The sequence below is a fragment of the Lytechinus pictus genome, chromosome 7 (assembly GCF_037042905.1).
Source record: "Lytechinus pictus isolate F3 Inbred chromosome 7, Lp3.0, whole genome shotgun sequence".
Taxonomy (NCBI): domain Eukaryota; kingdom Metazoa; phylum Echinodermata; class Echinoidea; order Temnopleuroida; family Toxopneustidae; genus Lytechinus; species Lytechinus pictus.
The window spans coordinates 33,719,719-33,742,910 of record NC_087251.1 but is presented as its reverse complement, the minus strand read 5'-3'; the positions used below and the strand labels follow the sequence as shown (position 1 = coordinate 33,742,910).

The 23,192-nt window shown below is 35.1% G+C and overlaps 2 protein-coding genes across 2 annotated transcripts in view; one reads left to right on the top strand and one right to left on the bottom strand.

Moving 5' to 3' along the window:
- LOC129265247 (pleckstrin homology domain-containing family D member 1-like) overlaps positions 1-6,726 on the top strand; it is a 38,816-nt gene extending 32,090 nt beyond the window's left edge. Inside the window, exon 9 of the mRNA XM_064101479.1 lies at positions 1,521-6,726. Coding sequence (XP_063957549.1) covers positions 1,521-1,906 — 386 coding nt within the window. The 3' untranslated portion in view covers positions 1,907-6,726. The remainder of the gene's footprint in view (positions 1-1,520) is intronic.
- Positions 6,480-20,609, bottom strand: LOC129265809 (protein ARV1-like). Its single transcript, XM_054903743.2, has 6 exons — positions 20,400-20,609; positions 11,570-11,689; positions 10,996-11,149; positions 10,404-10,488; positions 9,563-9,711; positions 6,480-9,313 (listed from the first exon to the last, which is right to left on the bottom strand). The coding sequence occupies exons 1-6, from the start codon at positions 20,508-20,510 to the stop codon at positions 9,198-9,200; spliced, it is 735 nt and encodes a 244-aa protein (XP_054759718.2). The 5' UTR covers positions 20,511-20,609; the 3' UTR covers positions 6,480-9,197.
- Between the last annotated feature and the right edge of the window lie 2,583 nt (positions 20,610-23,192).

Below are 23,192 nucleotides of genomic sequence, written 5' to 3'. Positions count from 1 at the left end.
TTTTCTTCTATGAATGACAACTGAACTAATGCAATTGTGTTTTAATGGAACATTTCAAATGGAAAACAAAATGACTTTGTCTAAGGAAAGGCTGCTTTCAGTTATAGAATGTTATTCTACATTGATGATATTAATGTGTCATTTTAGGATTGTATTGTTTATGGTGCGCTGTTATTCTCCAGGAACATTGATTCATTTATTTTTATTTCATTTATTTTTATTTGTTTGTTGCTGTTATGTTTTTGTTTTGATAAATGGGGAATGTATACAGTCCTTTTTGTATTGTAGAAATTGATCATATGATTACATATGGATAATATTATTCTCATGTGTGTCAAATATGTCATTTTCATCATCAGGGGTACATTTGATAGTTATTATCAGCTACTGGAATCCTTGGATCTGATTGGTTGATAAATTTCAGTGAAGAATCATTGACAATATGCTTCATAAAACATGCCCCTGATCATGTTATCTTGTGATTTTTATGGCTAGAAATCTTGTCCACACCTTTTTTTCTTTGTAATACTTGAATAAAGGTTAACTAAGCGAAGTATGGATCTTCAAGTTACTACTTTTTATAGATGAAATCAACTCCCTCTGGAGACCCATTACTCTTCTGTTATTTCATCTTAATATTCACATGCCAAGTTTGAATATTTTGCTTGTTTTTTATGTTTTCCTTTTGTACTTAAATTACTGTTGTGTTCGTAAAATATAAGAATAAAGCAATATATGTGCCAAATTATATTGCATGGCATTATATGTGTGTATGTATAATAATGTAGCTGCATGTCTAACAGTTTTGCATGTTTTCAAATATTCAATCAGATACTTATATTCATTTTTCTACTTGATACATTTTACATATTATATTTACATTTAACACAATACTGGTGATCTGGTTTTTCATCTCCAAGAAAATAATTATACTGACATTTGAGGAAAAAATTCATGTAATTCATTGAAGTGGCAGAACATAAATGTTTAACAATCCAGGCTTCATTTATACACTTATTTTTTTTTGGGGGGGGGGGGGGTATTCAAGGGGTTCTAGCAAGAACCTACTTGATTTGTTTTTATATTCCACTATGTTTTTTTTTCTATTTTCATTCTCGAGGATGATAAGAACATGCTTACTTTACAAACATCAAGAGAGTGATTAGATCATTTATTCAGACCACCTTTTTTTCTAAGAAAGACTTTCATGGTTTAATAAAACTTGTATGTTCTCGACTACAAAGTTGTTTGAAATAGTTCATTACAACAGTAATCTTCAACCTAGCTTCTTGATGGTGTAGAGGTATTCATTGCAGATGGGAATTTATGTCTATGTATTTAAATACAAAGCAAGGCTAGTCAAATAAGTTTTTTAAAGTTACTCCTACAGGTGAGTATATATGTAGGATAACAGAGATCAATGATGGTGCGTTCCTTTATCCACTTTAATTCCTATTTGTCTTATCATGTTTTACCTCTAGTTTGCTCACACCTCCCTCTCTCTGTCTCTCTTTTCTCAGGTTTCGCCTCATTCCGCGTTGCAGACTCCCAGAAACTGTCCTCCCTCTCCTCCATGCGGCACTCGGTCGCCATCGGTAACCAAATCAACGACCACTTTGTCTTGGACCTGAACTACAGGGATGGCGATGACTCCTCCAGCGACCCGTCCCGTCGCTCCCTGGACTTTGATGACCTCGCAATGCTGTCGGCGACCAAGGGCGGACTCACCAGCCCCCCTCACACCCTGAAGACGAGAGGGACGAAGCAGAGTTACGATAGCACGGGGAGTGGAGGAGGTGCGGACGATGAGAGTAGTTCGGTGTCCAGCAGCACAACAGATGGTCTGAACTCGCCCATACCTGGAGAGGCTGATGATCTTCATGTTGCTTTCGAGCAGAAAATATGAATCTAAGATTCCCTAGGTGGATTATTACCACAGTAATTGCCTGGCTGAAGGTGGAGGGTGGTATTATCCACTGGACAGCAAGTTATGATATGCACAGATTTAAATTGCTTTTAAGAAGGAAATAAGACAAGTTGTTCCATGGATTTTAGCCTTTTAAATGTAGTCCTAACCATGATCAATATACTGCACAAAGGGGCCGTTTCATAAAGCTGGTCGTAAGTTAAAAGTGACTTTAAGACGACTGGTGATCCTTTCTTGTGGTAAATGATATTCACCATTTAATGTTCATTGATGATTATTTAGCGCGGAAGAAATGTTCACCAGTTCTTAAAGTCGCTCTTAACTTACGAACAGCTTTATGAAACGGCTCCAAGGTCTGATTCACTAACAAGATCAATGGCGAACTAATTCGGATCCCAACTTGAAATCGATTCCACTCTACTGACTCATTAATATCCTAAATTATATCAGGTGTGTGTTTCATAAAGCCGATCGTAAGTTACAAGTGACTTTATGAATGACTGGTGACCCTTTCTTACAAGGTAAATCAACATCAATGAAAATTTGGTGTGTTATTATTTCCCACAGGTAAGGGTCACCAGTCGTTCGTAAAGTCGAACGTAACTTACAAACAACTTTTTGAAACACCCACCAGGGATACATTTGAATGGGTTCTCTATCCCTGAGATCAAGTTAGTAAAATTGAAGAATTAAAAAAAAAAAGAGTTTTCAGAGTAGAGTTTTCCTTTGAAATGCACTCACCAATCCTCTGGTACCTTAAAAATTGTACATGGAGATTGCATAAATTTTACATGTCAATTTTCTTCCTCACAATTAAAAGGAAACTAGAGACTTTGTTGGACAACAGTAAACATTTTAGGGTGGTTTAAGGGAATATATTGATTACATTTTATTCAAAGCTTTACTGTGTCTTAACCTGGAGAATATGGAGTCATATATATTTATATGATATAAGCTTTGATCATAGTATGCTGCAGGTTTCATATGTACAAAATAATTAGTTCATTCATCATCTGAACATGCACATGTACTATAGCCCAAGGGTGTACATTTTTGTATGTGGTTTATGTATACATGGCCTCAGATAACCGTGTGATCCTTTTCAGTCAAAGTGCCTTAATTTGATATTCATTATGCGTTGACTGTTATGACATGATTCATGTCAATGACATGATTCAGTCATATTTCTTGGAGAAAACATTGATTATTTGGAAAATTAAGTTTGGTGTTTAACTTCACAGTATTAAAGCATTATCGTTCTACTACAGACTAGATCCTAAGTTTTAATGTGAATGCTATGACGACTTGATTTTAGATGTAGTGTTGTTCTTTTGAGATTGAGTTTTACCCAAGTTATTACCCTAGGTGCCTTATGTATAAATAATCCCTCTCCTAGATGCCTTCATATCTTGGTTAGAGCTCATTCTCAACTATTATGATGTGACTGTTTTTTTTAATTTTATGGTTACAGTCACACCAACAAAACCTGGGTCTGTTGCATAAAAATTACTATTATGATAACCTTGCCATCTAATGGTAACTACCATGGTAACAACAGTCAACATCCAATTAAAATCAAGGATTCCGTGAAAGATACCATTGGATGGCAAAGTTACCATAATAGTAACTTTTATGCAACGGGGCTCTGAAAACTGACCGATGATATAAAATAATGTACGGTAATACGGTAGCTTTGATTGGTCTGAGGTCGGTATTGCAGGAAAGAGCCTGCCTAGCCTAGCACCTTTTGGGCAAAGTTATTTACTTTGGATTTAATTTGATTAATTTAAAAGAGAATAAAGGTTAAAATACATGTTTGTGGCTTCTTACAGCGGACATTTAAATCTTTTAACTTTACTATAAAACACACAATATGTCTTATTTTATGTATTTAAGAAAATCTTACTTGAATTTTTTTTTTAATCGAACTAGTGCTACGATCTTACGCAAAGCTGTATGCTGCCATTTTGTTTGGACTGCCAGGGGAGTGTGACGTTTTTGCGCTCTACGTGTGTGATTTGCTATACTGTGGCCTACTTTCACTATTAAAACTCAAGATGAACTCAAAATTTAAAAATATTTTCAGTCGTATTTTCCAACTGAACTAAAATGTTTTTAGCCTATACTTATTTAATTTTTTTCTTCAAATAGTTAAATTTTACATTCTGATTGTTTAAGAGCATAATTTACATCAGAAATTTCACTTCATCGAATTGATCATCAAGCTATCGCGTAGTCAGCTGCAGATTGCATGTAATGCTAGTCTACTGCCGCAAACGCTATTTCGTTGTTTCATTCTCTCGCGTACTGTCTGGATCAATTCGAGCTTTTTACTATGAGATTTTCATCTCAGCGTTTTATTTTTATCATCATATTCCATATACCATCGGTAAGCTCTCTAGATTTGTTACTTCAGAGTTTTGTGCATGTCCTTGTCATATTTCATCAGGCTGGAAATGGTCACTACAAATCACATGATGCCAGCTGTATTCATACAATGATTTGAAGAATTTTTCAACTTTTATCGTCGCAATCCACTTATGAAAAAGTTCTTTGTTATTGTCTTGGTTTGAATGAGGATGAAAGGTTTTCCCCATTCGTCTTTCCACTTTTGTTCGTACACCCGAAGGCCTGGCACTACGGCATGATCTTGAATGCTAGCAAAAGATCATATGGCTATTAATCGCGTCATATGTAATTACATACAGGATACCAGGTTGAGCATTTCACGAGTAGAGCGCGATTTCGTCATATCTTCGCTGGGGGTTACTGGAATCCGAGACAAAATTGGCAGCCTGCTAAAGACCGAATACGCCTTTTGTAGCAGTTGAATAATTTTGTTATTTGGGGCCTAAAGACCTGCCCGATACATCCAATTGTAGGTAATAATGTTCTCTGTTCGATATTGATGTAAATATGCAACACCTTCATTCTCCTTTAAGTTTGTAATCATATCTGATGTAGCAATGTTTTCAAAGTCATGTCATACGAACAAATTCGATGAAGAAATTTTTTATCATAAAATAATTGTAATGACCGTAATCAAATTTTTTCAGTAATTCATAAATTCATATATGTATGAATCTATCTATAAACAACTCAGAAATGTACATCTAAGAATACTCCCCGTGCATGTACATGCTCATCTTATTCATTAATGAATCTTTTGTATCACTGCATTTAATTGATTAACAACACATTTAACGCTGTAATTAGAGTAATATGTAGATATGGTGCTCCTTATTTTAATCTGCATTTAATGTGAATAACGTATCACTTTCATGCACTTGTGGTATGGGATAGAATATAGTCAACATGGAGAGTAAGGGTGAGAAAGAGAGAGTTGTGGGAAGAGAGAGAGAGAGATGGGAGGGGATGGGGCAAGAGTATATGAATAATGAAATGGGAGTCAGGTATTTATGTAAACTAGCAGCACCTAGTCGAATATAAGTGTTAAAATATATAACCCTTGTGATATATTGTCTTTCAAGTATATTGGAATATTATTTTTTAATCCAAAATAAAATCAGATTTCCATATTAAAATGGTTGATATGTTCACTCACTTTTTAGACATTTGGCCCCGATTGCCATATTGTGCCCCCTCAAAATGTTTGGTTCATTATGCCACTCATTCACACATTAACACTATGATGCATGCTTATGCCATCTCCAGCCACCAGTACCTCTATATATGATTGACCAATGTTTTGTGCATTAATAATCACTAGTGCCTGTCAGGATAATTAGTTTGAGGATTGACTTGTATCTTTACTAAATATACATTGATCAATCGTTGTACCTTAAAATATTGTTCGATCAAGTGTAGATAAATTCTTTCATAAACTGTGCCTCATTTCATTTCAGCTGTGGGAATATTTCATGAACACTTTATGCATTGACGTTTAAGAACATTTTGGCCCCGTCTAAGAAAGGGCTGCGATGGATTCAAATTAAACTCAAATTCTGCTTGATCTTAAATTCATCTCATTTAACTTTATAAATTTAGATCAATCGTAATTTGAGTTTGTTTTTTAAGACTGTGCCCTACAATTTATCCATCATATCAAAATTTCAATCGATTTGACAAATTTATTTTCTGAAATAGTGATTTCACTTTTCTCAGACAAAACCCCTATTAATCATAAACTTTTTGTAAAATCTATATGAAATAGGTGTCATATAAGACAGTATTTATGCCAAGATGCAGTAACACAATTTGTCTGATATCCAGATTAGATATTATTTCAGTTATAATCTTAGTTTATATTTAACTTTTATATTCATCAGTGTAAAAAAGAGATATATTGTTTAAAGTGAACCATCTGTATAAAAGGAATGTGTATTTGTTGAAAATACCCTTATTGTTTTAATTGCATGTTATTTAATCGGATGAATAGCATTTAAGGTGCTCTCTGCGAAAGTCTTTTTACCTGAAGGAAAAAAATTGTTAAAGCAATTTTTTATTCTGTTTTATATCATGTAAACCTCATGTATAGGTACCAGTGTAAAGATATTTGATGAAAAGAAACGATTATTTTTGTATAACCGGGGATGCAACATATGTACATAAATTACTGTATATTGAATAAGCCTAAATGAATTATGCATTTTAATTATTGTTTGAACAATGATGGCGTAATATTAGAATGCGAATCATGTGTCTTTGAAATTTGTAGAAGTAAAAACAATTGATGAAAAGTTTGTATATATTTCTTAAATTGCTTTGCAAATCATTGCAATGATTTATTGATTAAAAAGAAAAGAAGATCTGTATGAATTACAAGGTACACAAGTTTAGACCATTGCTTTCTTTGTGGAATAACATTTGTGAAGAATAGGTAGATGATAGTGATGATGACAGTGATGACAATAATGATGATGGCAGTGATAATGATGTTCAGCAACCCTTCTGATGAATATCAATTTCTTCTTGAAGTTAAATGGAGATGAAAGTTAGTTCTATTGATTGCACTTTTTAGAGACTGGGCCCAGTGAATTAAAATCGATGGTTGGTCTTATGATTAACATTGTCAGTTAAGATATAGGCCTACTGCTACTTAAACTGCACTATTACCGAGTGTCAGTTTCACCAAAATGATTTTTTTGTAGGAACTGTAAGTAGTATGGAATGGAATTCCATAAAAGTATGTTTGTCTGAGAAATCCACCCATTGACTTTAGCACCTGTCAACATGAGAAACAAAAAAGACTAGTGAATTTCCAGCTTATATTTCTTCCTCTATCTTTGTTTCACAGAGAGACAAAATAAAATAAATCTCACAAAAAATGCATTTTATTGAATTCATCCCCCCTCCCTGTTGGGTCAAACTATTCAACTTTTGCTCAATCCTGTACTTTAGCCAGGTTGCCAAGAGACAGGAACTTTTAATTTATTCAGCAATGAAGAGTCCCTTTAATTGATCTTACCCTCGATGACTAGCTCATTTACATAGTTATTGTTAGTTCTGTCCAGGGCAGTGACTGTTCCTTGCCTTGTATAGGTCCCCGTTTGTCCCGGGCGGTTATCCGCTGAGCAGCTGCTTGGGATGATTTTAGAGCAAGTGTTGTGTGTGCCTTTAGTTTTTAAGATTTCCAGTAGATTTTTAATATCTCTCTCAGACATTGGTTAGCACACAAGTCATGTGTAGATTTTAGAACAAAGGAAGAAATTGCCATTTTTAATCATTTTAAAGTTACATATTTTTGGTGATTTTCATTGAAAAACCTGCTTTATTTGTTAATTTTGAGCTGCAGTTTACCCTGCACGAGGCTATATGCAGCATTAAACCATTTTAAGCCTGTTTTCTGAAAGTCGTGGATGATACGGAGATGGATGCATTTTAACGATGCAAGACCCAAATAGTGTCTGATGATGAGAAGTCATGGTCGCTAAATTCACCCATTGAACATAAGTTGTCAGAAGATGTAGTTATCTTGGTAATGTAAGAGTTTTTCTTTTTTGACTGATCACTATGAAGAGTGAGCTGAAGTAGAAACATTGGATCAATTTTTAATTGATACAGGTTTTATCAAGTAATTCTGTTTGAGTATACCCATGTGACACAGAAAAATTTAAGACAAAAAAGCATCCATCCTGCATCAAATTGGGATTTATTTCCTACATCTGATTCTGATTTCATTCAATATTACTTTAACATATTAAAAAATCTTGCATGCGAAGCAGTTGATTGGCATTTAAGCTGGCCTGGCTATGTTTAGAAATCACAAGGTTCAGAGCAAAATTATGAACAGTGTGTCCCAGAAAAGAGGAAACAGTTTCAATCAAACAAATTGGGTTCAATTTGACATTAAAATTAGTTAAGTCTTCTAACTGATTTGTGACCGACTTCCAGGTAGATACATTACATGACAGATTACGACCCATAAGTGAAGCCAGAAGTGCAGAAACAACAATTGTTGTTTCCTAAATAAGTCTTGACTAGATTTTTCCTGCACGACTTGATAATTGGAATTTCAATTTCAAACTGTGCTTGATGATCAATGTGTAGACTTCATGTGACATCTAAGGTATCAAGATAGAGATGATATACTAAATTTAATGATGATGTAAATAAGATATTAGAGAAAAGGTAAATCGAACCTTGTTTTCCTTTTTGTTGGACACACTGTTTATCATCAATTTATTAAGTTCCTTGCATAGTTTTCTGGTAGAAGTGGATCACAATTTGCTGATGGAGCAGCCATTGTCCTCTAGTAACATTCACAGTCCTATAATACTTAGTGAGTACTGACCAGCAGCACTCTTACTCGTCTAGGGAATGCACACTTTAATGCATCTATTTGCTACAAAATGAAATCAACTAACTACAGTAATGGCATTCAATCACCCCTCGCTTCAATTCAGCTCAGAGTACATCTAGATGGTCTAGTGGTTCTGTCCCTCATCTTTCAAACAGAGGGTTGTTGATTCAAATCTCAGCCATTGCATGTTTTCCTTCAACAAGAATTTATCCACATTGTGCTGTACTCAACCCAGGTGAGGTTATGGGTACCTGGCAGGATTAATTCCTTGAAATGCACTGAGCACCGCTGGAGAAGTTGCACTTGCAGCTTCAGCTAAAGCTGGGATATTAGTTGCACTTCACATCCTACGCAAAAGGTGCTATATAATTCAGCTCCATTATGAAAGCATCAAGGCTTTTCCTCATATACAATGAATGGACATTGTAATGGCTTTATACAAAGCATGCCTATCTTGCTCCATCAACTTGAGTGTCATTGGTGATCTGGCTGTTGTGGTATCCATTGTCAGCTTACACGGAGGATGTTCTCAATAGAAGGTGTTAATAACCTAACCAGAGCCTCTGTGATGAATCCAAAACCAACTAAAGATATACTGGTGATGTGTGGGCAGTCCAGGATCACTGCAAGCAAGGAACATACATCTGTAAATATACACTGCATTTATAAATCAATGTCGAAAAAAAATATAAAATTTTGACTATTATCACAACAATTGAATTATAACATTATAGTGTAAAAGTGTAGCGACTGTAATATATTGAGATTCTGATCATCATCACTATCATTATCATCATCATCATTTGGCACTTTATAAGTCACATTATTATTATTATCATTATTACTACTACTACTACTATTACTGTGATTACCTGTAATGGCTTGAGTACTGGCCACTGTCATGAAAAGCCTGGTCAGTAAAAGGGTTGTATAGATATGAGTCTCTCCCCAGATGACCACCGGAATGACTAATAGCTTCCCCGTAGATGAAAGTAGAAGTGCTTTAACAAGAAGAGATGATCTAAGGAAAAGATAATAAATGACTAGTCACAGACAGGGTGAACTATTCAGATTCAAGCATGGATTAATTTTTTATCTTTATACTTTTTTATCATATAAGTTCACAACACTTTTCGTGTAAAAAGGGTGTCATTCTAGATGATTTTTTTCAAACTTTCATCCTTGATTCTAAGTGGCATCCCTGCTATCATTGAAAAGTTAAATGAAACTCTGTAACTAATGGCAAAGGCGAGTCTAAGACTAAGGTCTACAGAGGACTTGCTTTCAACTAATCAATTTACAGTATGCTATTTCAGCAGCTTTATCTTGTAAATGAGCGCCTTAGGCTAATTCAGTAGCTTTACAGAATATGCCCTTGATAATATTCCTCTTAAATATTTGTTGCAATATTATATTGAAATCAAATACAAAATTTATTCTAACAATATGAATCTTCAAATTGGATACATAATACAACTGAACTACTGAGTAACTCGTAATTTCCATTAATCACCCATATAAACTTGACAAATTGACATCATATTCATAACAAAAAACATATGATATGCAAAAATGAATCAGTTCAAATTCGATTTTCAGAGCTACATCAAGTGATAGCTAATAATTATTCAGTGAGATACAATTTTTCATGAAAACATACGATACAAAAGGAAACGTTATATATGTATGATAATTTTCATTTTATTTCAATACCTTCCTTTCCAATGTTCCCAGGTGTCGGAGAAGGCAGCATGTAAAACGCAGATACCTACTACTCCAGCAATGAAAGCTAATAATTCTGGAAAAAAAATAGGGAAAAATATACAAGCTTCAGAATCAAGACATAAATAAATCTTACAGGTCTGCATACATAACATGTGTAGATCGAGACTGATCAATAAAACGTCAACAATTGTGAAAACAAGACCACTAATGTGTGAAATCATTTACATAAAATCATAATAGAGGCGCGATAGCTCAGTCGGTAGAGCGGGGGTTTCGGATTCCGGTGACCCGGGTTCGATTCCCAAGTGGTGCGCTAGAGCCCTTTGGTAAGGCATTTATCCTCATTACCAGGTCCCTCGGAGAGGACCTTAAGCCGTTGGTCCCCTGGTTGCTTGCTCACAGGCATTCGTGCTTTCTTAGCAGTCAGGTAAAAAAAAACCTCGGTATGTATAATTTTTCTGACATTAAAAAAAAAAGTGTTTTAATTATGTATGTTTCTACAGAGCCCCCAGTGAGTCAGATCTTAAATTGATCCAAGAATCAGGGCCCCAGACTGTCTAGCAAACAAATGTCAACTTACCTAATCCTGCAATCGTGAACATGGCATAGAAGTCCCACTGGAGGGCATAGTGTAGGAATGGCTTACTTTCCTCCTCAGAAGGGGCATCAGATTTGTGAGCCCATTTCATATAGGCATCACAGAGAAGGCACACAATGCACAATCGCCAATGGAACTACGGGACAAAATCAAGAGTTAAAAGAAAATATTGTGCGAAATGATTTTTCATATGAAGTGAGCATATTTTTTATATTGGATATGTAAGCATGTTTTCTTAAAAAGCAAATAAGAAATGACTTTCAAAACTATTATGAGAACATAAATGAAAATTGTTATGATTTTAGATACAATTCTTTTCTCATATTAATTTAAAAAAAGGGTGATGCCAAAAACGAATTGAGTGTCCTGCTGGAGCTTCAAAGAATGAGCTGAATTTAAAAGTTAAAAAAGGGAGGGAGGGGTATTCCATATTGTTTTAGCATAACACAGTAGAAACAGTTTATTCCTGAAAGATGGTTGAAATGGGACAAAAGAAACTAATGAATTCAATTGGAATAATTCATCTCCAGGTTTGTACGCAAAAATATTGACTTACTGTAATATCTTTGTTGAAGAGTACGTGCCGATATGCCTGCGGTTTGAAGAGTAGAGCGTCTATCAGAACAATGACAGGATCAAACTCTACATACTTGTCCACTACTTGCTTGCACTTCTCCTGTTCAGAAATGCATATAAGAGATTACAAATGAAAGTTACCAACTTTGGGGCCTTTGGTGTTGAGAGAGGGCCTGCTTGCTAATTCATATGGAACACTTTTCTCAAAAAAAGATTATTTATAATATTATTCAGAGCGTTATTAAAGAGCCAGTATTCATAAGACAGGCCATATAGGGCACATATTACACAACAAATGGAAAATGACAATATTTAAAGTTAAAACTAGCATATTCAGGCCTTGTACTGCAAACTTTACGTAAAGCATTGACCCCTATTGTTACTTATGATAATAATAGCTAGATTTACAAAGCCCTTTTTGCCAGAGGATACAAAGGGCTGCTATTATTATCTCGGCTTTAGCTCGAGCTACCATCACCGGCGCTCAGTGCATGCAAGGAATTACTCCTGCCGGTTACCCATTCACCTCACCTGGGTCGAGTGCAGCAGTGTGGATAAATTTCTTGCTGAAGGAAAATATGCCATGGCTACGATTCAAACCCACGACCCTCTGTTTCAAAGGCAAGAGTCAGAACCACTAGACCACGATGCACCCACTAATCAATCATGACCTACTTTTGGCATTGAACAGACAGGGTGAAACTGGATGCCGATTTCTGTAATTCCCAAGTTTTAATTGGGGCCTAAATTATTTTTACACTTAAGTGGCCGCTAACTTCACATCACCAAACTCGTCTAAGCATAGATCACTGGTCAGAATATTTTGATGGGGGATGCTATTTATCTATTACTTAACTGAAATAGACTTAGAATCCAATTGATAAATAGCCCCCCCCCCACAAAATATATATATTTTACATGGCACTACAACTACCACCAATAACATCCATAATAAATTACAATGATCACTTTTGTGTGCAAAATAATGTAAACCCCCTCTATGTCCCTATACCGTGGTAGATTTTTACCCCAAGGTAGGCACTAGCGCGCTCTCGCAGATGTGCACAAAATTTGTATAGGCACGTCAATTCGCTTGTCAATGTGTTGATGCCAAAATCATGGCGTATCGCTAACCTTAAAGTCACATCACCAAACTCGTCTAAGCATAGATCACTGGTCAGAATATTTTGATGGGGGATGCTATTTATCTATTACTTAACTGAAATAGACTTAGAATCCAATTGATAAATAGCCCCCCCCCCCCCACAAAATATATATATTTTACATTGCACTACAACTACATTACCACCAATAACATCCATAATAAATTACAATGATCACTTTTGTGTGCAAAATAATGTAAACCCCCTCTATGTCCCTATACCGTGGTAGATTTTTACCCCAAGGTAGGCACTAGCGCGCTCTCGCAGATGTGCACAAAATTTGTATAGGCACGTCAGTTCGCTTGTCAATGTGTTGATGCCAAAATCATGGCGTATCGCTAACCTTAAAGTCTATGGCAGGGCCACCCATGGGCTCATATCATCTCGCGTGCGAAGGAATATCATTCATAATAACGCGACACACACGACACATCCATATACTACTGGGCTTTCGCCCACATAAAACATCACACATAATTAGGGATTTCACATTCTGCTATGACACTTACCCAATCATTTAGATCCTTCCGTGACTTCTCCTTGAAGTTTCTTCTAAAAAATATGTATATTTTCTTGATCTTTAGTGAAGATTTCACGGAGATAAAATTTGGTCAGCGCCGATATCAATTTTCGTCTAAAGAGGGCGCGCGATTTATATTCATATCAAAGACACGACAAAGGAAAGACTAGGCACCTACACTATTTGACACGCAAATTGACGCAGGTCATTACGCAAAGTCCGTGAAGTGTCCAATCTTTTCATTGTAAAGACTTTGGTATACCGTATTATTGATGTTCGTTAAAGCCTGTACTGCTGGTTTCGTTCCAGGCACGTATATTTTTTTCAATTTTTCTTTATTAGTCATCGTTTTAAATTAATTGCAGAAAGGTGTTATCATCGCCAATAATAATCTTGAATTATGTTTTTGACATGTTTGAAGGTATTTCATTTATTGGTGCCCATAATTAGTAAATTAATCATAAGAATTGCGCATTCAAAGAATTTAGACACAGTTATAAAATTACCGAGGAGCTGAATCAAGGTTGTGAAATTTATTAGCGCCACCAACGGGCCTCCTTGTATTTCCGTAGAAGAGACAAGCGAAGTTACTTTCCAGGCCGAGGTAAGCGAAATTTGCTCTTTTTTACCATTATTATATTTAAATTATATTTTTAATTTTTTAATGTATTGCTACTTACCGGAAAGAGCCCCGGTGAGTAGCGAGGAGTTTCGGCAAATATTACTTCAGCAATGAAGCGATGTTTGCGACTACATCGAAATCAAGGGTCAAACACGGTTCGGTGTACAAGGTTAGTATATATTAGGGTGTCTGGAGAAAAAAATTATTTTTCTTATTTCAAGAAAATATCACATTTTCTTTGTGAATTTGAAGAGAAATTACCCTCAGACTGACAGAAATGTAACATTTTTGAAAAAAATCAAATTATTGGCTGCAAAAAAGAAGAATGAAATTAGGTCAATTTTCAGCATTTCTCTGCCATAGACTGTGTAGTTAAGAAATGGACACACACAAATCCTAATTTTTAGCTTCCGAGAGCTGTTATAAATTTATAATTAATACCAAAAACTTGTCCATAAAGAGTCCAATAGGATTTTTTATGCTCTATCTGATGGTATGATTTTTATAAAGATCTTGGAAACCAGATAACAATGAAAAATTGCAACAAAGTGAAAAAATTTTGCAAAACAGAAATTTCATTTTCCCATAGAAAACGCATGGAGAAATGGCAATCTCAACACCCACAAAAATAAGGGTTTGCAATTTATCTCTAAATCCTTATTTAAAATGATCATATAAACTTGTCTTTACTGTCAAAAGAAGCCCCTGAATTTTCTCTTTCCATATATATGCTAAACACAAGTTAATAATCAATTCAGATCACATTTTTCTAGTAGCCTGAACTTCCCCGAAAAAATGTGCCATATTTTCCCTTAAATCAGCCTGTTTTATGCTGACACTTTTCAGTGTGGCTTCAGACACCCTATATATATATATACCATAGAGATATATACTAATAACGCTAGAGGGCGTACTTCGTCAAATCGCTGTGATTACGCGGAGACCGGCCGCCATTACTCGATAGGTCTTCGCAGCCTGCCATGCGCGTACAGTACCTATGGGGCATGTAAAGTGATAGCACAGAAACGGAACAAAATTATGACATATGAGCGCGAAAGCAAATGGAAAAGTTAAATAGTATTGAATGTACAGAATTACAGTTTGAATTAACAAAAAATCTAACGAAACTGAGAACAAAAATGCCTGTATAGGAATATCAATAGCGCATAATAGGCCTATTTTCAGGCCAATGATAGACATCCCCAATTGTTTTTGTTTTGGTCATAACATTTCGATACACTAATGTGACTGTTATTTTCTAATGATTTGGAAGGGATGAATATTAAAAATAACATGTAGGCCTGGGCATATTGTTCTAGGGAGTCCTGATTAACAAATTTAACATGCATGGTGTTCAAGTTGACCTCAGAAATTTAGTCAAGAAAGCCTAACTTGGCCTACAGGCCATATAACAGTGTCTAATGCATTTGAGACACTGGCGGATCTAAGGGGGAGGGGGCAGATCCGCTTGTACCCCCCCCCCAATTTTGAGAGGCACAGTTAAAATTTGTAATGTTAAATGCCGTTAAAACACAAGTGTACCCCCCCCCCCTTGAATTATCCATCCCCGGCTCCCCCTTTTGGAAAATCCTGGATCTGCGCCTGATCTGAGACACAATATTGATAAAAAACACAATTGCATTTTTTCAAGTAGTTTCATAATAATCATGATGCTGATAATTTATTTCTTCATTTTTTAGAATATTTGTTATAATTTATTTTCCATATATACATGTATATAGATCTACACATAGAAATCATATGGGCATAACTCCTTTTCCCCATGGATTTATGTCGATGTAACCGTCATCACAATAACTCGTGAGTCATAAAATTACTTTTTATTGATAATGTTTGAAATTTATTTACGCATTGGTCCAGTTAATTGATGAATCTATAAGTTATATTATTTAGATTTCCAATGTTGGCAACCATCAGATCATTTTAATTACTTTCTTATGTGCAAATCAATGTAGAAAAGTTTGTTGACAGCAAAATTTGCATATCAAAAACGCGCATGCAGTTGTACAATTTTGTAATGTACAGGAGGCCTAATGGGGGAAATTATGTTTACAGTATTGCCTTGCAAATAACATGATAAACAAATTACAATGCGTGTTTAACGCAACATAAAAGAGTTTCTCTTTGATTTTCTGGAAAATCTAGACTTAACCCCCCCCCCCCCCCCCCCCGGCTGAAATAATATACTGATCGGCTGAAATACTCTGTTGACATATCGCTGATGTTTAATCCTTTGATTTGACAAATTTTTATGTGAACAAATCAAGGATCGAATAATAATTAAGGTATGGAAGAAGGAGAAGAAACAGAGCGGGAGTGAGTTGTAATTATGATTTGTACTATACTACAACGAATATTATTACTACAACTGAGTGTATAAAACCAATTGATAACAAATATCCTGAGATACATCTATTGCAATCCTAATAAAACTTAAAATAAAAAAGTTTTGCAAAATTGTGAGTACAAAAACCAAACATATTAAGCAATAATAGGCCTATTGTAAAACTGACAAATACTTGTAATAAGATAATACAATTATTGTTGGCTGTTGAGTGATCATAATTTTAACCTCAAGTGATACCTGTCAGGGAGGGGTCCAGTCGAGCCCCCTGTACTTGTATACTTTTATTTTGATTGTGAATTTTCTTCCGGGTGCGTATGTCACTTTAATTACACCCCACCCCCTAAAAAGCGAATAAAATAAACCGATTCTAACTTAAATAGAAGGGTATTAAAAGCAAAATTTTTTGAACAATTTCATTTTCGGTGCGATATAGGCCTGCAGATTTAGGGAATTTATCATGTTCCTATGAGAAAAAAAATTAACAAGTGCACTGAAAACCCAATATAGTTTTACCATTGATGGTGTAACGGGAGGCTCACCATGATGTAAAATTAATAAGATGCCCTTTAAATACTCTATACCTTGCTAATAAAATAGTAATCAAAGATCAAAACACTTATACAAATTATTGTACATTTAAAAAAACTAGTATATACTTAATACAAATTAATGCAAGTTTCATGCAGTTGGTCATTTGATGCTCAATTTTATAGGCCTACTGGTTTTTTTACAAGATAAGAATATTCATCTGTAAAATTGTAGCCTATCCGATATATATTACTTTGTATTATGTTTGAATGAAAAAAAAAATGAATTGAGGTGAAGTGAAACGAATAGAGTTGAAATGAATTAAATTTACAAAATTATATCCATCATAAAAAAATTGGTCATGAGAACACGGAATCATGTGGACGAAGGAATGTGCCAAAGGATGATGTATCAACTATCATTAAAGCCAAAGATAGGGAAGTCCGGAGAAGATGGGCTAAATCACTGTCTTTTGAAATGATTGTCAAAATTTACTTTTAATGTTGTATGTTTTATTTTTTTCTACTTATTTATGTCATATTATCAATACTGTTATATATTATTATCTATAGGCCTAACAGGCATCAGTGGCAGGTAATCGTAAATACACTGTATAGAGAATTTCATCCCGAGAATCCAGATAAAAAGACAAATTAATAGCAGAATTCCCATGTAATCACACTAATAGTTTATCGAGATACAATTTGTCTTTCATATTTTCAATTGTAATGAGGTTGGATTCGTTTCTTCAAGATAAAAGCCGGAGACAGCATCCCTTTTCTCAGCGTTACAACGTACGAGCTATGGGTACATCCAGGTACTTTTGCGAATCTAGACCTATCGAGCAATGGCCGACCATGCTCCGCGCAATCACAGACGTTAAGTACGCGCGCCTATGGCGACTCCGCACTCTAGCATAATTAGTATACATCTCTATGATATATACTAAGCTCGTACTACTACTAGTGTGAGTGTGGCAGGGCAGAATACTATACGAATACGATGTATATGCCGCCATCTTGTTTCTTATTGTTCTTCGCCAAAGCTGTAACGTTGGCGAAGATCAATAAGAAAAAGATGGCGGTGTAAACATCGAGCAAGTTTCCCCATCTTTTCAATCATATTTTTCTTGATCTTTATTAATGAATTCTTGTTTAAAAATGAGATCAATATCGTAGAAATGTTGGCAATAAAGTTGTTGATATTGATAGTTATATCTCTCACGATAGAGTGAATAATATCTTGTTTCATAGAAATAATGCCAATTATAATTGTGGTTTTATCTACGACCTGTCTACGTCCTATCTATGTAGGCCACTGTACCGGTACATCCACCCAGGCCAGCTCGCCAGGCACCTGGGGCCTGTTGCATGAAAGGGTCTTTCGTAGAACCATTCTACGTAAGAACGAGATATCGCTCAACTGTTTCATAAAGCCAATTTGGGCGATACGAAGAATGGTCCTTGGAAAGACACCTCCAGACATGTCCTACGTAGGCATGATCTTCTTTGCACACCGCCCGCCACCGTCGGTATTGAGAGAAAATGCATTTACGGCAAGCCACACTGACACATCACCTCTAAACATTTTTTTGGTTGCACTCTGATGCATTTGATCTGGGATGGCGCCAAGTTATTTTTTATATGGGGGCTAGTTGTCATCAATTTCAGGTCGTCTTTTTGCACGGCAGGACGACCAAAAACGGATGTCATTTTAACTTCTCCGGGGTACATGTATTATTCCCGGGGGTAATGTATAGGGCCAAATATTTTTTTTAATATGTTTTCTTCTATTTTCCCTCCGTCTTATCCCCACCCCTTTTCTATTAAAAAAATAAACATGAAATACTTAAAATGGGCGGCACTATATCTCTTTAGCCGACCCCTCATGCTTTCTCATTAAAGATAAACAACAAATTTCTTTAAAATAAATTAAGTAAGGTAAAAAACGTGTTAAAAAACATTCAGCAAAAAAAAAAACAAGACAAACAAAACTAAGATGTTAAACATGCTAAATCATTTATTTATTTTCATTTTATTTTCATTATATTTATTTTTTTTGCTGAGATTTATTTTAATCAATGAAAATTAATTGTTGGATTTGAAACAGTGAAACAAAACAAAAAACCTGCAGCTAATATTGAATTTAAGATACAGATTAAGCCTATAGCTTACGAATCCATCACAATCATTACAAATGAAGATAAGTTCATTAAAGAAAAGATTATGGAAAGTCCATCGAAGAGGCGCACTTTAAATCTTAGGGTAGGCCCCTTTCGGCCCTTATGTCATAGCATATAATCTCTATACTCCTTAACTTTGAAATGTTGAACATATATATTTTTTATGTTATTTCTTAAACCTTATATTCTTATATAAACTTCCATAAATTAAGTGATCATCTTTAAATATGACCAGCGTTTATGATCGTTGTCATATTTAGCATTATTTCTGTAAAAGTATTTTTTCCATTGCGGATTGATTCACACCTTTTTCTATGTTTTAATTATTATTGCAAAGTAATCCACTTGGACATGTTAGCAGCCATTTTCATATTTTCATTTTCTTCTGTTACTCATCATGCAACTGAGGTATGTTTATACTCTAAACACTCACATTTGTATTTCTTGCGTTATATCTGATAAATAAAATAAATAAACTAGATTTTTCACACGCAGCCTCTCATATTTTCCTTTTTAGTCTCATACAATCAGACACTGTTGATTTTGTTTACTCCATTCAAACCCTATATTTACCTCAACAAATAACATATTAACGCATAATTTGCAAAATTATCATTATATCCCATTATATACAAGTATTCTATAAAAATACAGAATATTGAACTAATAAATGTCGAAATTACTTAGTTAAATCAATTTTTATGTCGGACAAGGGTCTCTTTCGTTGAAATATCAATAAAAGGTGTCTCTACAAAGACACCGTGTTCTAAATAAGGGAAATAATGAAAATTTCGATTTTATTTAGTTATGTTTGTGAATCTTTAAAGTTTTTTCTCTTTTAACCTCATAAAGTAAGCTCCATACATCAATTCTACTATCAGGAATAAACAAAACATTCTTTGATCTCCTACTATTGAAATATCGGATTTTATGTAAAGTCGTCATTCAGAAATAAAAGGTTCAGGTGACGATGAAGACTAAATATTTTTCCGATACTATCGATATCAAACGATGTCGCGGACTGGGAAGACAAGATTGCCTTCGTGAAACGGAAAGCGCTGATTTGTCGCCAATCTTCCTATCTCGGAAGAATGGTCCTAGGACGTTCCTACGTATCGCTCATCTCGTCATGCAACAGGCCCCTGGTCCTGGGCACCTTCTTCCTTCCTGGTTTTCTCCCTCCGCTGCTTTCGGAGATCAGCCCTATGAAGGCAATAGTATCCATAATAAATAATCATCCAGGGTTAAGAGTAGACAGGACAAGTCGTAAAGATATAGTTCATGCAGTTTAATTATGGTTATATGCAGGTTCTGAGCATGTATCAATATATTTCAATCGACACATATGAAGTTTATATAGAAGGCAAAAGCGCTCCGCCCCCGCAGGCGTGCGCTAGAATATAAAACTAGAATACAAAATGACTTACACAATGAGATATTTTGATGATTCCATTGCCATAATCATGATATAGTTCTCTTGAGTAAAATCCACATTCAATGCAACGAAAATCTGCACTTTGCTTCACTTCCTTCGCCATGTTTTAACGGGAGAATTCGCCTGGTTTTTTTTACTGTTCTTTAATTTAAGTCAGACATGATATGGAGGCTGACATTTTGTTTTACCAATTTAATAATTTTTGGATTTTTTCAAAAAAAAAAGGTTGTAAAAAAATTTATTGATCCCAACAATTAAAAAAAAAATAATAATATAAATCATTATTTATTTATTTCATAATAAGTATTTCAATTAACAAATAAAAATCAATTAGTCCATATGTAAGATCATTTTACTGATGCAGGATACCTTTTTAGAAATAAGCAGTCAGGTGTTAATAATAGTAATAGATAGATACAGTATCCGAGACCAGTCCAATGTTTCTACTTTTGACAGGCCCAATTGATCATACCCATAAAGTGTCAGATATGGCTCATATAAATATAAACAAAAATAATATCCAAATGAACAGCATAATAGTAGAATAAGTCATAGGGGTAGGGCAGCTAGTAGCTGCTCCCTTCTTTAATTTTTTTTTTTTTTTTTTTTTTTTTGGGGGGGGGGGCAAAGTGCGTTTTGGTCCCAATTAAAGACCACCCCCAATAAAGTGTTTTATTTCTGGTTCAAACTCAATTAAAAAAAAATTGGCAACTGTTTGTATATGAAGAGTTTTGTCCCAAAAGGAGCTAGATTCATTTTTGGTGTTTTTCTGTAAATCAAGGTTTTTTAATTCACCACTTTCCCTTAGCCACTGCTGTTCTATTTTGATATATATGATAGTACTATCATCTTCGGTTAATTAAATAACGATTACAAAAATCTATCATTCATAATCAATTTTTAAACAATTTTCGAAATCTTATTTCCCACGGATTTTGCTCCTTTTGGAACAAAACCATAGTAAAATGTAATTTTTTGCCAATTTAAACATGCTTGATATTGGAAATTGAACACGAAACACGAAAATATGGCTAGCAGAGTACGTTCCACATCTTTTCTGATGTTTATCCACTGAAAATTACAAAATAAAAAATACATATATATGTTGCCATATTTTCTAAGGACGGTGACTTTTCGATATCTAATTCCAAAAGGAGCTAAATCCAAAAATATTCATAAAATTGTAAAATTCTGTTATTTTCACCAAACTATGCACTGATGGTGCGATCGTGTATCCGCAACATGTACCTAGAAATTTGAATGCATAACCCCTTAATGTAAAATAGGAATGATAACCAATTTCAGATAATCGTATAGTGGATTTCTTTTAGCTCCTTTTGAAATAAAACTGTTTTGGATTTAGCTCCTTTTGGAACAAAACTCAAATTTGCAATCAATTTTTACCAACCTTTCCATTTTTTTTTCTTCAAATGCTATGTTGCATTTGATTCCCACGTATAATATACATTATATTTCTATCAAAAAATCGAATTGGTCAAAAGTGGATTTAACCCATTTTGGAATCAAGCTCTTCATATCTGAAAATATAATATTTATCAATGACGGTGGTTCTTACTCTTTTCTGCTATTTTAACATTGTTTCAGCAAACTTTATAATAATGCTTAAAGAAAAAGAGATAAAATAAAGAATAATCATATTTTATTTGCTTTCTTATTTCCAAGCTGATCGAGTCATTCATTTTATCTGCTTTCAAACCCATTTGCATTTGATTGGGGTTTGCTATTAAGTGACCTTAAATTATTGTAACATCAGGAAATGGCACATTGGACTGTTTAATAATTGGACCAGTATACCATTAGAGGAAATGAAAAGCAGTGGAGAAGGAGCGGGAGCAACTGAGAGGAGGTGGAGAAGGAAAAGCCGCAGGAACAGACAAAGGCAGTGTTGTGCAGGTGGATTTGACAGAGGGGGTCTCAAAGAGCAGCAGCAGGAGAATATCATTTTAAAGGGATAAGAAGAGTTAGGTGGTGGTGGAGAAGGAATAGAAGTAGCATCAGCATGTGGAAGAGGAGCTGAAAGGATTTTGTGCAGCAGGAGGAGAATGTTAAGTGTAGATGAAGAGGAGGATGAGGGGGTGGGCGAGAAGCAGCATCAGCAGTGAGTTGAAAAGGTAGCAGAAATTATTGTAAGGGCGGGAGGTTAATAGAGGAGGAGGATTAGCATAAGGGAAGGATTTTAGGGAAATGAGATGATGAAAAGGAGGTTGTAGAGGAGAAGGGGAGCAGCAGCAGCATCAGGTCGAGGAAGAAGAACAGCAAAACGTAGATGAGGATTTGGCAAGAGGAGGAGGGGCAGGATAATGCAGGCGAAGAGGAAGAAAATGGGGAAGAGGTTGTAGTAGAGATTGAAGGAAGGAGCAAGCAGCGGGTGAAGAAGGAGGTTGAACAGAAGAACGTAGATGAGGAGCAAGGAGATTTGGTAGAGGAGTCACTACAGCAGGTGCAAGAGGTGCAATATGGTTTTGACCAACAAGAGGAAGAGACGATCAAATGTGGAGAACTATCAGCAGGTGATGGAGGAGCAAAATCAGGCTGTGAAGAAAGAAGATGATCAGCTGACCGTGAGGTGGACGACGAGCATAAATGTGAAGAACCACCAGATAGAATAAGTTGATATGGAAGAGGAACTGCAGTAGGTGATTGAGTAGGAGCAACTGCAGGATGGAAAAAAGGAGGAGGAAGATTGAAAGGGGGTGCATCAAAATTGACAAAAACAAGAAAACGAAGATTGTGGGGAAAAATCTTGTTGTTTTTGTTTAAACCA